The sequence below is a fragment of the Pogoniulus pusillus genome, chromosome 4, assembly GCF_015220805.1.
Source record: "Pogoniulus pusillus isolate bPogPus1 chromosome 4, bPogPus1.pri, whole genome shotgun sequence".
Taxonomy (NCBI): Eukaryota; Metazoa; Chordata; class Aves; order Piciformes; family Lybiidae; genus Pogoniulus; species Pogoniulus pusillus.
Window position 1 is genome coordinate 3,399,726 of NC_087267.1, and position 16,140 is coordinate 3,415,865.

At 38.3% G+C, this 16,140-nt stretch overlaps 1 protein-coding gene across 2 annotated transcripts in view; it reads right to left on the reverse strand.

The window, feature by feature from the left end:
* The window catches only part of LEMD3 (LEM domain containing 3), a 51,539-nt gene that overhangs the window by 6,672 nt on the left and 28,727 nt on the right, over positions 1 to 16,140 (reverse strand). Inside the window, exons 4-10 of one of the 2 annotated variants that reach the window (XM_064141989.1) lie at positions 15,365 to 15,432; positions 12,982 to 13,061; positions 12,755 to 12,903; positions 11,003 to 11,104; positions 9,147 to 9,249; positions 8,743 to 8,921; positions 1,314 to 1,395 (exon numbers count right to left, since the gene is read on the reverse strand). In XM_064141989.1, coding sequence (XP_063998059.1) covers positions 1,314 to 1,395; positions 8,743 to 8,921; positions 9,147 to 9,249; positions 11,003 to 11,104; positions 12,755 to 12,903; positions 12,982 to 13,061; positions 15,365 to 15,432 — 763 coding nt within the window. Of the gene's footprint in view, positions 1 to 1,313; positions 1,396 to 6,894; positions 8,634 to 8,742; positions 8,922 to 9,146; positions 9,250 to 11,002; positions 11,105 to 12,754; positions 12,904 to 12,981; positions 13,062 to 15,364; positions 15,433 to 16,140 lie in introns of those variants that run through there. The other variant, XM_064141990.1, reaches the window with a different exon arrangement.

The window sequence follows — 16,140 nt, forward strand, 5'->3', positions numbered from 1 at the left end:
CTGCCATAGAGCAGAAAGAGCTTGAGCCCAGCTACTGGGCAAGCAGCATATTGACCACAAGCGGCATTTGACCACGGGAACCTACTCTTCCAGTTCAATTAATGTTTCTATATTTTGCTGGTTGTGACTAGATCTAGAGATTATCCATAGAATGTTTCCATGACCGTGTGAGAACTGAAATATTATTAAAATTAATGGTCAGGGGTGGCAGAGTTCTGAGTTCCAAAATTAATAAACAATATTAATTTTGGAAAATATCATCTTGCATCAATGAATTTCCCCTTTGCAACAACACGAAACAAGGCTTATTTATTTGTACATAGTACTTACTCTAGAATTATAGCTGAGTATTAGAACCAAGTACTCTGCACTAATTTGCTCAAAATTAGGCAGTCACACTGCATTAAGCAATACATGATTTAAATTCTGTCTGTTAAATACAAACTGAGCAAGTTCTGTAACAGTCCAAACATTCCAGAACACTTTACAGTACTTCAGAAACTCAAGTCTGTTGTTAGGCCATGAGTCTCCCCTATCAGCTGCTAAAACTGAACATTAACAAAATTAACTGAGAAATGACAGTTGTTATTCCAAGGAGTTTGACTAAATGCCACATTCCAGAACATGACACAGGTGCACAAAGCAAGACAAACAAGGGCAGAAGACAGACGGTAGGATTATTTATGTCTTTGCATAAATTTTAAGCTCCCCAGTTCAAGGGGGACAGGGATCTACTTGAGAGAGTCCAATGGAGGGCTACAAGGAAGATGAGGGAATTGGAGCACTGCCTTACGAGGAAGGGCTGAGAGACCTTTAGTCTGAAGGGAAGACTGAGAGGGGATCTAATAAGTGGATATAAACAGATGAGGGCTGGGTGTCAGGAAGGAAGGGACAGTCTCTGCTCACTTGTGGCCTGGGATAGGACAGGAGGCAATGGATGGAAACTACAGCACAGGAAGTTCCACCTCAGCATAAGGAAGAACTTCTTTACTGTAAGGGTGACAGGGGAACAGGCTCCCCAGAGACGTTGTGGAGTCTCCTTCTCTGGAGACTTTCAAGCCCTGTCTGGACGTGTTTCGGCACAACCTGTGCTAGATTCTATGGTCCTGCTCTGGCAGGGGGATTTGGACTGTTGGACTCAAAGGTCTCCAGAGGTCCCTTCCAAACCCTAACATCCTGTGATCCTGGTAAGAAGAAGATTAATTTTGTGCAACTCATATGTTTCTTTAAGGTATTAATTTTCACTAATTTCTTGCAAAGCCTAGAGGAAAGAAAAGGAGCTGGGAACAGAGACAGGTAATGGTTTTACTTACATAACTGGATCAAACATATTGCGAATCTTTAGGCATGGTGTCAAGCTGTTTGGTGGTGAATTTCTTCTGTCTAGATGAAATGCTACAAAGAAAAACAAATTTGATAGCATTTATTGAGAGGCATAATACTATCTAGATAACAAGTGTCAACTTTATGCATGAACCTTCCTCTGGTTTTACCCAGAAGAATACTTTCCTTCCTATATGAGAAAGGCTACAAGCAAATTAAGTTTCCCACACTTTTCTGTGGGGAACTTCTTTCTTGCACTGAAAAAAATACACCATACTTAACTGGTTTTTTTTCCAGATTTATAATTTTGTACCTAAGAGGATAATGTACTTTCTTTTATCCAACCCACAGTACTTGAAAGAAATTCAGGATATTCACAAAAATACCATATAGTTGAAAAGAAAGTATTTGAATTGCATCTCCATGAAAAGACAAGAAATTCCTATATCCAGAACAAGTGTTTGGAGCTGCAAGTCAACCCCTGAGTTTTAATTGCCTGATGGATTTGCATTTCTTCCACTTTTGGGGCAATCCACTGCATATCCAAGAAACAAGGAGACGCTTAGGTGGCTGTTGTATTGCAGTAACAAGTCAGGGAGCGCCCCACAAGAATGCAGCTTCTGCAACCCTAAATGTTCCCCATACAATCAGCAGCCTGCAAAAATGTGAAATGAAACACAGCAGAGGATAAGAAGAAAAGCAGAAAGTAAAAATAACTAATTCTTTCAAAGCTGAACAACCTGAAATTCTAAAATAAACTTCTCTGAAGTTCACAAGTTCTGCCTGTGGAAGTTGCAAGAGAAGACTGTAGCACCACAAGAAAAAGAGTAAAGGAGCCCTTCAGATTCAAATGAGTTCCACGCCTCATGAAGGGCCAGCAAGAGAAATGGAAGGGGGTAACCTGGTAAAACAAATTTCAAGACTTGAAGGAAGTTTTACTTTGAAAACTTGAGGCTAATAGCTTCAAGAATTTAAACACAAGATTAAAAATACTAACAAGGCAAAAGGATGTTCCAAGGTGATGCTTTGCAATCCCTATTTTGGAAAAGGCTGAAAGACTCAAGACGCTGTCTTCCAAGTTTTAGAAGACTCAGGTTTGGGCAGATGACACTACAGATCTATGCTTCTTACTGGGGATCCTTTCAAAAAACCACCTTGCCAATAATCCAAACTGTACAAACACTGCTGCTCTCCTGTATGCCACCAGAACAAAAACTGTGTCATGCAGAAGAAATTCACTCATGTGGAAGGCATTGCATGTGAAAGACCAGCACTAATCAAGAAAATATTCACTGCCTGCAGATCTGGCATACACTAACATGCTCTTTATGCAAACCTCTGCAGGGAAAACAAAACAAAAGCAAACCACACACAGAGGAAAAAAAAAAACAACAACTAGAAATTAGAAAAGGTGGTCTCCAAAGCTAATATGAAACCTACCACAAATTCCCCAAATAACTAGAAGTATTACAATGTAGAAGCACACAGATTCCAAGTCACCAATATCTGTAACATCTGCCTGTTTTTTCTTGGCAACAGATTGCTAAATATGCTGGTGACACTGCATCCATCTGAGCTGCTTGTAGTTTAAGGACAAGTCCTTTTTCAATAGCACATGGTTTTGTAAAGTTTTTTGCCCTTGATTAAAAAGTACACATAGGTATACAATAAAAACTTTACAGAACTAAGCAACATTGAAAAATAAATGGACTTACCTTATTCATGTAGGTTCACTCCAGTGGATCAAGAGGGAGTGAAATGTCACCAGCATATTGTACACTGGGGCACCACACCATACTCGAGAAGGTGATCTAGGGTGGCTTAGTCATGGACCTGGAAAGGTGTGGGGTTGAGGAAATTATGTGCTGATTGTTAATAGCTAGGTTTATTCAGCACATGGTTTTATCCAAGGATGAAGTATGGTGAGGCTTTCTGCAGAGATCCTAGGCCCTAAAGACGCATCTTTCTGCAAGCTCTTTATGAACTCCACAACCTGAACATACTGTTGCTCAAGGCTGCAGCTACACCACTGACCTATGCAGAAGTAACTAAATGGGGAATTCACATTTTAGTATAGATACCTACAAAAAAAACAACATTGCCTGCCCCAGTCTCTAATAATCTTGATGTCCTTCTTGATTGGTACATCTCAGGTACTTGCAGAGATGACTTCAGCCATTTGAAGTCTACCACCAGCAAAAAACTTAATCTGTTACTTAATGTAACATCATACTGCTAGAGCAAGTATGCCCAAGGCAGTGCAACATTAGAAAATAAAGATGAATTCTGCTTTTTTTTCAAAAATTATCTAGGTCATGGTAGATTAAAATTTAAGTTTTATAAATCAGAGCTTTTTAAGTATTGGGGGAAAGAGGGGGCAAAGAATAGCAAAAAAAAAAAAGTCAGTGCTAGCACTAAAATGAATACCAGAAATGGGACTGAAAGGGGAGGCTAGGGAAGACACAGGCAAGGCAAAATAATGTTGTAACTACACAGAAAAACTCAAAATCGTGTAGTTAATGGATCTTTCTAGCTTTGTTAGACATCTGTAACAATTATTTCTCCCCCTTCCCCACAACAGACCAAATTTAAGTGACAAACGTATTGAGATTACAGTGCAGAATATCTGAAAATTGACACTGGTGTGGAGCATACGAAATATGCAGAGTGAGGCTTGGCAGGGCTCTGGGCAACCTGATCTAGTTGAGGATGCCCCTGCTTGCTACAGAGGGGGTTGGACTAGATGACCCTCAGAGGTCTCTCCTAACCCAGACCATTCTATGATCCTCCTGACAGGAAGGGCATGAGCAGACATTCTTGTGGGACAGCATTCTAAGCTGCACCATCATTAACTAAGCACCTCACATGACATTACTTTTCCTACATGGTCTCAACAGTAACATGAGGGTAAAAAGGTGAGGATAAAATACAAAAGCAGAAGCACAATTTTATGCAGGAATTCGCTGACAAGAGAATGTTTAGGATTGTTTTAAATTCCCCTCGGGGACTGGACCAGTAAGCATCTTCAGGAAAAGGAAACCACTTTATTTGACTAATAAAGTACTTTGGTTTATTACCTTAAACTGAACATGACTGTATAATTCCACATAGCTGCTCTAAGTGTGTGCTTTCAGCAGCCTCTTTCCTCTCTTAACACAGTGACTGGAATATATCTATGATTGAAGAAGTGACACTGGGACACTTCAAAATGAACACCAAGGAAACCATAGTACAGCTTTCTATACCTCTTGAATTCTACTGTATTCCTGATAAAGGGATTCTCCAGTAGCACCATTGTGGGTTGTAAGACAGCCACACAGATTTTTAGATACGAATCTGATGTACCTGTTAGGGTTAATACTTACATCAAATATAGGTCACCGTTTCTGACAAACAGATTCATTCATGTTAAGCCACAGATCACTGTCATTATTAAGTACTAACACTTCCCACCGAAGGCAAAAGGATTTAGTTGAAAATGTTGAAGAAATAAATAGAAAAAGTACTGAAATGAAAATACTACTGAAATGTTATTCAGATGAGAATGCAGTTGACTTGCAGCTTAATACAGTTAAGTTCAGCTACAGAAGATCAGCATGGGATGGCCACAGCATTTCACAACAAGCATAGAATTTAGAGTTGTCTTGAAAGACTCTTGTGGCTGCTTTTGGTTTGGAGTTTAGTTGTTGTTTTGGTTTGCCTCTTCTTCTGTGGTTTGTGTTGTTTTAACCACATGGAGAAAGGATTATATTCTCACAAGCCAAGAGAGGTGGGGTGTCATTGAGACAAGGTAACAGGTTACCTTGTATGCTGCAGGATGAAATATCACCCTAAATGTGGTACTTTGGAGAACCTCTTTATTTCATCTCCAGAGTTGTCAAGGAACTTCAGCTACTGTTTTTAGCTTAGCTACACTGGAGCTCTGCCTATCTTTTTTTTACCCCAGAGTTCAAATTATCAAAGGCATGCTAGGACAGTAGTGTCTGTTCTTTCAAAACCAAACTGAACACACTAGGAATGTATTTTCCCATTGCTTTAATCAAATTATTTGGCATGATCAAGATTGTTTTCCAATTGACAGTTCTCTTTGTCAACTGTTTCCAAAACATTGCTCATATTTGTCTCATCCTAAAATAAACTTAGCTACACATTTTTATTTCTCTCTCTGAGAGATACATCTACTGTATCCAGTAGATAGTATTTAAGAGGAAGCATACTAGACTTTATTCTGACTCAGTAAAATATCCCAAATTGTCAGTCAAAAACCAGGCTGCATCTTAAAGGACTGGACAAAATGCCACACTGATGCTTGAACTCTTAATGCTAACAGTAGAGTCTAGGCATTGTGCTCTACCACAGAGTGCTACCAGATTTCAGAAGATTAAAATAACAGCTGTGACCTTGAAATGTATTCACAAGATTCCAAACTAAGAATTCATTCTAATTTTATACATACTGAGTTTCTTCAGGACCTAGCAGTCTTGAAAGGTACCTAGATATGAGTTTCTACATTCAAATGTCAAACTTAAATCCAGCTGTACTTCCAAAAATGAAGAAAGCAAGACATACATATAGAATTCCTAACATCAGGAAAGAGGCAGTTGTGCAAGAAGGATAGGACTCAGGCAATGGAACTATTCACATCACTCATGTGAAAAACAAGAAGCACAAAATAGAAAGAGCCTTTGTATATGAAAATAGATTTTGACTGCCAATTACCAAGATACACAGGTGTATGTCATTTCAACCACCCATATCTCCTGTCCTTCTGTTAGAGCCAAAGTGTATCATTTCAATTCTTAAAAGGTTACCTGCTGAACCACAAACATAACAAGAAAACTAGGAAATCTGTCACTAAAAGACTTGAAACAGGGCAGATCTTAATATATCCTATTCAACAGAAGCATAGGAGTCTTAATTATGTTCTACAGGCAACATACAGCTTGAAGTCAGCTAAATAGTACATTATTCTGTCCACATTGACAGTATGCTAAGGTAAGTATCAGATCCTCAAGTTCAGATGGTACAGAACACCATCACCACAGTAGCTGTCTTTCTAGGAAGTTCTGGAAACTACTCCTCTGTTGAATGTGTCCTGAATGTAGTAAATGTACTAAAAAGCAGCAATCAAGCTATTGTGCACCAAGAAGTCTTCCAGACAAAGGAAAATCCAATCTGGTTTCTAACACAGGACAGAATGTTATAAAGTGGTTTATATTGCAATAAAATGCAGCAAGCAAAACTGAGTAGTAAAAGAGATTCCAGAAATGATGTGTCATGCTTCCTAGCCTTTACTTAACAATAAACTATGTAGAATATTCAGCTTTGTAACGTGTATAGCTTGCAGAAGCTACATTCAATTTAAGCCTTTTAAAAAACAGTCAACGATGGTATTAGAGACATCTGTTGACAAAACACACCATTTCTGCACTGGACCTAAAGCATTCCCACATCCCTAACAGTTGACATCCTAGAAAGCAAAGGCTCTGCAACGCTCAGTTACCAGTCACATCTTACAAAGTAAAATTTTGAGGTGCTGAAATCGCACAGTACAGGTGTCACTGCATAATGTCATGTTACTACCAGTGCAAGACTAGAGTGAAAAGCCTCAAGCCTGTAGTAGTATTCACAAAGTACTTTTAAAAAAGCAGCCCTCATTTCCCATGAGTGATTAAAACTTACAGATGTAATGCTAAAAGTCAGCAACACAATTTTGAGAAGTATATAATGATATCTCAATATAACAGTTTGCATAGACAGGCAAGAAACAGGTCCCAAGCCTAGTAAAAATATCATCAGACAACACGGCAGGTATCTGTATCTCAAAATGTTTGGCTTTTCAGGATGAGAGAGAGAATTGTTCATTTTTGGTTTGTATTTACAGAACAGCAAAATTTAAGACCTGAGGGCTGAAAGCATACACAGAACTTGGGAAAACACAAGAGTAGCCTAAGACAAAACCAGAATGCTAGCAGTATTTTTACTGAGGCAATCGAGCTTACAACAGCATAAATGCTCTAGGCCACAAAGCAGCTCTTTCTATCTGTCTCTGGAAAGCAAATAATCATACTGGAAGAGCTACTTTAAACTGCACTCTCTTGTATAGGAAACTATAAAAACACTGTTTCTTACAAATTAAAATGTGTGCTAGAAACAAGCAAAAGAAGGAAGCATATTATTATTTTCATTAGTTAAACTAAAACCCAAATTAGCATACTCCAGATTACAGATGAGAATGCTGTTGCTTGCAGTGGAAATTTCTGTATTCTTTAAGTGGGACTCTCAAGGGCAGAAGAAATTTAGGTATTTTAACTAGTCTGTTTTCAGCATCTAGTTCAATACCACAGAAGTAATACATGATACAACCTCGATAACATTAGATTTACAAAGTTGAACTAAAAATCACCCCCTCCCATCAAAACAATCCTACGAGTTTATAAACCAGAATACTCCACAGTCTTTATTTCAGTCCCACTGAAGAGATAATACAGCACTGCAGAACATCAGGCAAGACAGACTAGTATAAGGAGCTGCATTTAAATATTTACCCTCAAATTCAGATGTTGACAGAAATAACAATTCTTTTACTGTAACTCAAAACTCAAGTCTTACAGCATCCATTTATCCATTAACCACAACACAAAACCACTCCAAAAACATGAAGCTTAACATGAAGAAAGGAGGAAAGAAAAAGAAGTAGGAAAAGATGATCTTTGCACACAGACAACTGCAAAACCACTGGCTTTTTGCCACTTGGTTCCGTGATACAGTTGAAAAGTGACAGACCACTGCAAAATCCATGTATGACAACAGCCTCCTGCAGTAAAGCAAACACTTTGCTGCACCACAGAGCTTGAAACACAAAAGTACAGCATAAAAACATTTATGACAGAAGTGAGGCACAAAATGGAGATGCTCAAAAAACACATTCTGCTGATTGAAGTGGTTTTGTCCCAGCAGTTTCCCTTCCAAAATAAACATCTCTTCCTCCAAACTCTCTTTAGGTACCTGATTTGTAACTTAACAGCAGGAAGCTCAAGTCTACAAGCTCCAATTTACCTGCTGTTAGAGGCAACCAAACCCATTACTTCCAGTAAGTATTAGGCATGAATTGATCAACTAAAAAGCTGTTTTGTTTTGTTTTTTAATTCATGAAAAGGAACAAGGAATTAATGTTGGCTATATGCCCTCTGCTATATTTCTGCAGTAACTTGGAAGTTTTACTTCAAATCAAGGCAGATACTGACTGCATAGAAAGAGTGTCCATTGAACAAGGTAACAGAGAAATTGAATTGCATTGTAGTTCATGCCTGAAGGGGAGAGGAAACAAGAATTTCACGTTCAAGTAACAAAAACTGTAATTTAGAAGTGAAATGCATAAAGCAATTACATTTGCAAAAACATAATAAGCTTCAATACCTTGGCCTTGCCACACTTTTGATGGTATTAGTAAGATTTTGTCACATGCTGCAGAAGGTTGCATCCATTTCCAAACCAGGAATTCACCAGTGCCTATTCTTCGTGTCTCTGTGCGAACTCTAGACTCATTTGCTGCAAGAAAGTCAACTGCTCTGTTCCAGACTTTTCCCATTTTCCTCCTTAAAAATCAAAGCAAGAATTACAAAGTTAGCATTATAACAACCTGCACAGCTGATATACAACACATAAGAGAAACACAACGTTTTCTCCTCCTGCTCCATGTGTCTATTAGAACCTCCAAAATACTACACTATGCAACCTCCTGAAATTAGTTGACTGATTTATTTATACTGCTTTTACTTACTTACAGATAAGGAAATGCATTACTTTTGGTGAGAACATACCTGTCCTGAGGTGGTATTAGAGAATCACGCACGTGTAAAATAGGCATATATGGCTGCAAGTCTTTATTTTCAGAGCATGCCTCGCTGTGACTTCTTAGTACATCTGAGGACACCATAAGAAAAGGTGGTAACTATGAAGTTCATAAAAACATTAAGAACAATATCGATTCTGGCAATGAATAGCCAACTCTGAAGACTTCCAAGTTTCAGTAGTTAAGGTGGTTTGGGCACTTTAAAGGCTTTTTCCTCCTAACCAAGAAAGCTAACCTCACACAGTGCCTACAAGTATAACTTTGGAGTAAAGAAGTTTTTGTGGTTCCTCTTGCTTGGTACTTTTAAATGCTAGCAAATATAGCCACCTTTGAAAATAAACCAGTTCCATCTCACAAGAAAGCTTAACTTGCAAAGAGGTAGGAAAATTGTAAAACCAGGAAAACAGTTCCAATTTGTCTACTGTCTCTGTATTTATTATCACAGAATGTTAGGGGTTGGAAAGGACCTTGAAAGATCACCCAAGTCCAACCTCCCTGCCAGAGCAGGATCACCTAAACTACATCACACTGGAATGTATCCAGGTGGGTTTTGGATATCTCCAGAGAGACTCCACAACCTTCCTGGGAAGCATGTTTCAGGGCTCTGTCCACCCTCACAGTGAAAAAAACATTTTTTTTCTTGTGTTTGCATGGAACTTCCTATGCCTCAACTTCCACCCAGTGCCCCTTGTCCTGGCACTGGGGATCACCAAGCAGAGCCTGACTCCATCCTCTTGGCATTCACCCTTTACATATGTATAAACATTCATGAGGTCACCCCTCAGTCTCCTCCTCTCCAAGCTAAAGAGCCCCAGCTCCCTCAGACTCTCCTCATAAGGAAGACATTCCACTCCCTTCAGCATTTTTGTGGCTCTGCACTGGACTCTTTCAAGCACCTATGACTGCCATAAGTGAAAGTAGTAAGACACTGCAGGTGAAAATGCAGCCCAAACCAGAGCCTAAAAGCTACAAACTATTGCAAACTCTGTTGCTTCCAGTAGAAAGGCAGAATTCCAGAACTTGGATATGCATTCTATTTCAGTAACCATTTCTGCATAAAGCAATGAATTAGAAAGCTGCTTTTTCTCTGAAAAGCCATTAAAGATAGAAATGAAAGATAACACATGTCAGGAGCAGGTATTTCTGCTAAAGACAGATGAAAAACCAGATACAGAAAGCAATGTGTCACCATACTCCCTAGTGAACAAGTATCACTTATATCTGTTTTCAGCAGTAAGATAAAATATCACTAAGCCTGTGAGAATTTATTATAGCCATGTTGATGTAGTTTGTGAATCACAGGCTCACAGAATTACTGAGGCTGGAATAGACCTCTGAGACCATCAAGTCCAGCCTATGACTAACACCACCACATCAACCAGACCAAGTTACTAAGTGTCACATCCAGTCTTGCTTTAAACACCTTCAGGGATGCCAACTCCACCACTTCCTTGGACAGTCGACTCCAGTGTCTAATTCCTCTTTCCCTCAGGAAGTGCTTCCTAACATCCAGCCTGAACCTGCCCTGGCATGGCTTCAGGCCATGCCCTCTCATCTTGTCACAAGTTGCCTGGGAGAAGTGCCTGACCCCCACCCATCTTTATACAAAAAGTTTTGATTGGGTTTAAAGAATGTTTAAAGAATGATTACAAAATTACAAAAAAAAAAAAGGCAAGAAGAAAGAAACCAAACACATTTGATCAAGAACTCAACCAGCATGACGACAACTAAACAGGCAGGAAACGGAACTGAATTTTTGCCAGCACTTTGAAAGCTTACACAGAACTGACACATATACATCAGACGTGACTCAAGCAACCATACCTATGATTTTCACTACCATATCATACATCTGTCTTGTCTCTTCTTCCTCTTTTGCCCAGCGGTATTTCATGTAGTGCAAGACTCCCCAGACAACTGCTATACCTGCATGAAGATGTACAATGCTCTTTGAACAGTATCAGAACATTTGTTATTTAACAAAACTTACAGCAGCTGGTTGAACCAGGTAACATTTTGAAGTACTTTATACTTCAGAGCTAGTAGAATATACTATGCTTGGCGTCTGTATTTCATATTTTACCAACACCACGACACAAACTCTTAAATTTTGAAGAGCAATTACCTTTAGAAAAACATTTAATTGTTTTAACAATAGCCTGGTATCCCATGATTGACATTTCAGGTTTTTACCCATTTGTGAAGCAAAAAGCCAAAACAGCAAACTGATTAGAATGGAAAAAAATTACAGTTGTATCAAAAGTTACATAAACTGACATGTTAAGATTTAAAAATGTAAAAATATTCACTAACTCATAGGTAAGTCACATATTTTTTAGATACATCAGTCAAAACTGATTAACATGGACTACTTCAGCTACAGATTTAATTGTTTTTCTGCTCTTGCTGCATTAAAGGTTATTCCCAAAACAGGCAATCTAGCTAGGAAGGCCATCAGCATAAGATGAAAAGAAAAATCTCATTCCTGCTCACAAGGCACACACAAGGAGAATGAGAGACACCATTTTAGACCAAATATGGGTGTTAAACAAATCTAACATTTATACAATGTTTTATTTTTGTAAAGGTGCTTCATGTAAACCTTAATTACAGATGAGAAAGTTGAGACATGAAGCAATTTGCTCAGCATGACTGATGAGATCAGTGGTTGTCCTGGATACTGAGTTTCATCTCCCCAACCCAATTCAACCCTTTACTATCTGATTATCTGAAACACAGCAATCTGGGACAGTTTGCCTTTAATTCTTTTGGTTCATCTAAAGGCTATTGAATCATAGAAGCAACCAGGTTGGAAGAGACCTGCAAGATCATCCAGTCCAACCTATCACCCAACCCCCATGTTCAATTAACTAGATCATGGCACTAAGTGCCTCATCCAGTCTTTCCTTGAACAAGGAGGCCTCAAGTCATTTACTCAGAAGCATAAGATTAAGATAGTGGGATAAACAATACTTAAGAAAATATTCAATGGGTGGATGAGAGAAGCTCTGCATCTTCAGTATCTCTATAACCAGCCACAGGGAAAGGCTAAGAATTAAATAAACTTGAAAGAACTTGCAGCTTAACTAAAGAACTGTCAAGGACTAAATGAGTTCGTCTTACTGAAGGATAGATACATTTTTACAATAGAGAGGTAAGAATTTTTGGTGACAATTATGATGGGTATCCAACTTTTCCTCAAACTAGGAAAATAATCTCATGTCATGTTTCCAAAGTTTCTGGAACAATATGAAACATTCTCAAAACTAAGGCTGTTGTATCTTCTTACTAAGCATTTTGCTTTTTTTGCATTGGTTCACCTTGGAATTTTAGCAAGCCATAAAGTATCGCTTTGAAAGGGAAAAACACAGAGCTCAGCTGACTATAGCAGCAGATGACAGCTGCTAATGTGAAACAGAAGTGCAAAGCAAACTGCATTGTAATCATGATACTGACAGGAACTCCAGGTTTTATGGCTGGATAAAAACTCTCCACTCTCTCTAAACACGCTCTTCACTTTTCCCCATCTGCTTACATAAAGGGAGGTTATAACCAAAAAAGCTGACTTGAACTTACCCAAAAGCAATATTGATAACCTGTGAGTGACATTTACAAATGCACGTCGGAAACGACACCTGAAAGACATCTTTGGACTAGTGGATTCCAAATACTTCACATCTGTCACATTAATGACATCCATCTCACTGGAGTCACTGCTGAGACACCTATTGAAAAATAGAGAGTACTTATGAAAAAGACACATTCTGTTACAAGAAATCAAGTTAAGAAATAAGACCACTTACTTTATGCCAACATCTTCCCCACTACTCAAGATCCATTGCAAGGATGTGTTAAGTACACTTTCATATTCTGGATCTAAATTCTGTCAAAACACAAATATAAATGAGTTGCTTTCTACATAACCAGAATGTTATCATGCTACAATAAAATTCAGATACTGCACAGACCAGTGGCTAAAAGTTAAGTTGGTTTACTCTTGATTGTTCAGATTCTGCCTAAGTGTTCACCCAGTTAATAAAGTGAATCTATGCATACTACAAGCAGCTCTCACCTACTGGCTATGGTAGTTTAAGGCTTATCAGAACATTCTAATAAGAGGAACTGGGACTTTCCTGAAAAGTTCAGTGCAGAATCTAAATAAACTACATCACTGGATGTAAAGGAGTAATAATGATACAGTCTGTATTATTAATTGGTTTGCTAGGAGGTATAAAAAGGTAGTGTATAAACAGTTTTCTTCTCTTGGCTTTTGGGCACTGGTTCTGTTTGTTGTTCCTTTGCTTCTCTCTACCTCCTCCACTAACCTTGACTGACCAGATACCACATGAGATCTTGCTGGTTTTCTGTCCGAGGAGAGAGAGGGTGGTGTTGGCCCCCTCTGGGCTTTCTTTGTCCGGGGCAGAAGTTACAGCTTTACCTTACTTCCAAGTCATCTGAGCTGGTCTAGTAGATTTTAATTTGGGGAGGGAAGTTTCCAAGCCACCACACTAGCATTCCTCAAATTAAGGACTATATGAAAAGTTAAGCCACATTCACTATTTTACTAGCAAGCCTAACCTATGGCAAGAAAAATAAATCAGCCACTAGGTGGTGCTCATTGAAAGAAAAAAATCTACTTCAAGATTAAAAATCAAATAGGTGAAAATGGGTCCTATAAATGTAGTTCAGATCCCGTTTCAAAACTATCTGAGAAGCATCGACTTTAACTGGCATTCTGCTAACAGTCCAGTGTTTGCAGATCAATAACTGATATTACTACATGGAAACTGAGTTTTTAAATTGGTTGCCATCAACTGTAACAGTAGAATGTTTGCTGCCATCTGAGCTAAGGCTATCTCCACAGCTGACCTTCTGTGTTCTTTCACAGAAAAAAAAATAAAGCAACAATGGAAGTTGCTACTGTATTTGAAATAATACTCTCCAAAACAATTGTCTTCATCTTTCCTCTAAACTTCAAAGTCACTGGCATACAATTTAAAGCACAAGCACTTAAGAACACACAGTAACTGTTTTATTTTCACTTTAAGAATTAAAATTTTAATCAGTGAACATGAAGATTCTGCAAAGTCATATTTACACTTCCCAAATAAGGAACTGCAGGGTTAAATGCAGTGACAAATTTTAACATGAAATTTGATCTTATCAGAGCTAAAACAGTTGTTATAACAACTACCCTCCTGAAAGAATGATAGTCAAAACCAGCAGTTAGTTACCTGGCATCAACTTAATTATTCTTCAACGTGTTCCCACCATGCACTGTTTTTTAACAGATACAGAATATCACTGCCAAACCACAAACCAGTGTTAGAAGCCTCTTCGGGATGCTCTTAGCACTTCTTTTTATCTACTATGTAAACTTTGCCCAAATGTAAGGGTTTTTTTTTAATACCAATACATTTGTACATTAAATGTCACATCAGTCCCCCTCTCATCCAATCAAAGAAATCTTACATATTTCCAGCCTTTTAAAAGCTTCAAGTAGTTTCCCACTGATGGATACACCAACGTAGGCTAAAATAAACCCTACAGCTGTCAAGATAAGGCAAGAGTCATCTTTTATTTGGAGAGTGAGGCAGGAGAATGACAGTTGAGAGTGGGATTTCGTAATGCTGCACACCTATCAAATTAACAAAAAGGCCTTTTTTGACCATTTCTATTTAAAGCACTGATGAATGGCATCTCCATACAGCTGCTGCCTGTTGAGCCCATTGTACAGATCCACATCAACCTCTCCTTCCAAAGAAAGGAAGGCAGTAGCCTTCTCTACAAAGTCTCAAAACACAGTATGCCAATTTCTGGATAAAATTCTAGAGATTTTCATACATTTCTTCTTTTTGTGTTGGTCAATTATCTCCATCAATTTGAGTTATGCCTTGGTGTTTTAACTAAAGGATAAAAACCCGCATGCTACTGCAGCACTACTATCTACACTTCTGTCAAAATCAACTCACTTTCATTCATCTTCCCTCTCCCCCAAAACCTTGCTGCCTCTCCAAATAAAAACTGAGTAGCATGCATTATAAAGAAAGCAATTCCAAGCATTTCCAAATAGCATTCATTACCAAGTCAAAATGTAGTCAATACACCAGATATGAAACCAGGCTTACAAACTCTAAGTTACACAAATCTTATGTACAATCAATGAAAAATACCTCGTTTGCTTACTTTTAAATACGCAGCTGCCTCCTGGATGGTAAGATTTCTTTGAACAGAGCTGCCACATTCATGTTCCCCTGGTAAAATTAAACTTTTGTTTATTTTGATCTACTTATTACTACATTATATAAAATAAAACCACCCAAACACAAGCTTTATGGTTAACAAAATCTACATCAGAAGCAGCCGCTCAATAATTCTTGTGAGTTCTTCTAAAGTCTCTGGAGAAATTTGTCCTTCAAAAAGTTTTTTAAAATGAAAGATTGTCACAGGTAATAACATGTACAAATCAATATGGCTTCACATACTGCTCAGAGAGTTTATTTAAATATTTACCCTGGAAGTGGAGTAAAAAGTAGAATAAAGAACTACCAAAAGTACATTACCATAAAACAGTTGCTGAACCCTGACAACTTCTAAGTAATTTTCATTTACTCCAAACCCCACATCTTTTATACTGACCAATTTAGTTGCAGCTGCAGCATATCCATAATAGTGTTTCAGGCACTATTAAGTCACTACAGTTTAGATTGATCCAAGCTATCACAATAGCTCATCATCTTCCTGAACATGCACAAAAATTTCCATATGGCCTAAAACTGGTTGTTTTACCCTTCGCTTAACTCTTGTGGTAAGTCTGCAGAAGCAGTAAAGAAGTAAGGTATTATATGCATAGCCAGTCCTCACAGCCACATGCCATCACCTTCCCCATTTCTTTTGCTAACCTAAAGACAGGCAATTCATGGGAAAAAACCACAAACCAATAACATTGCAACAGTAATACC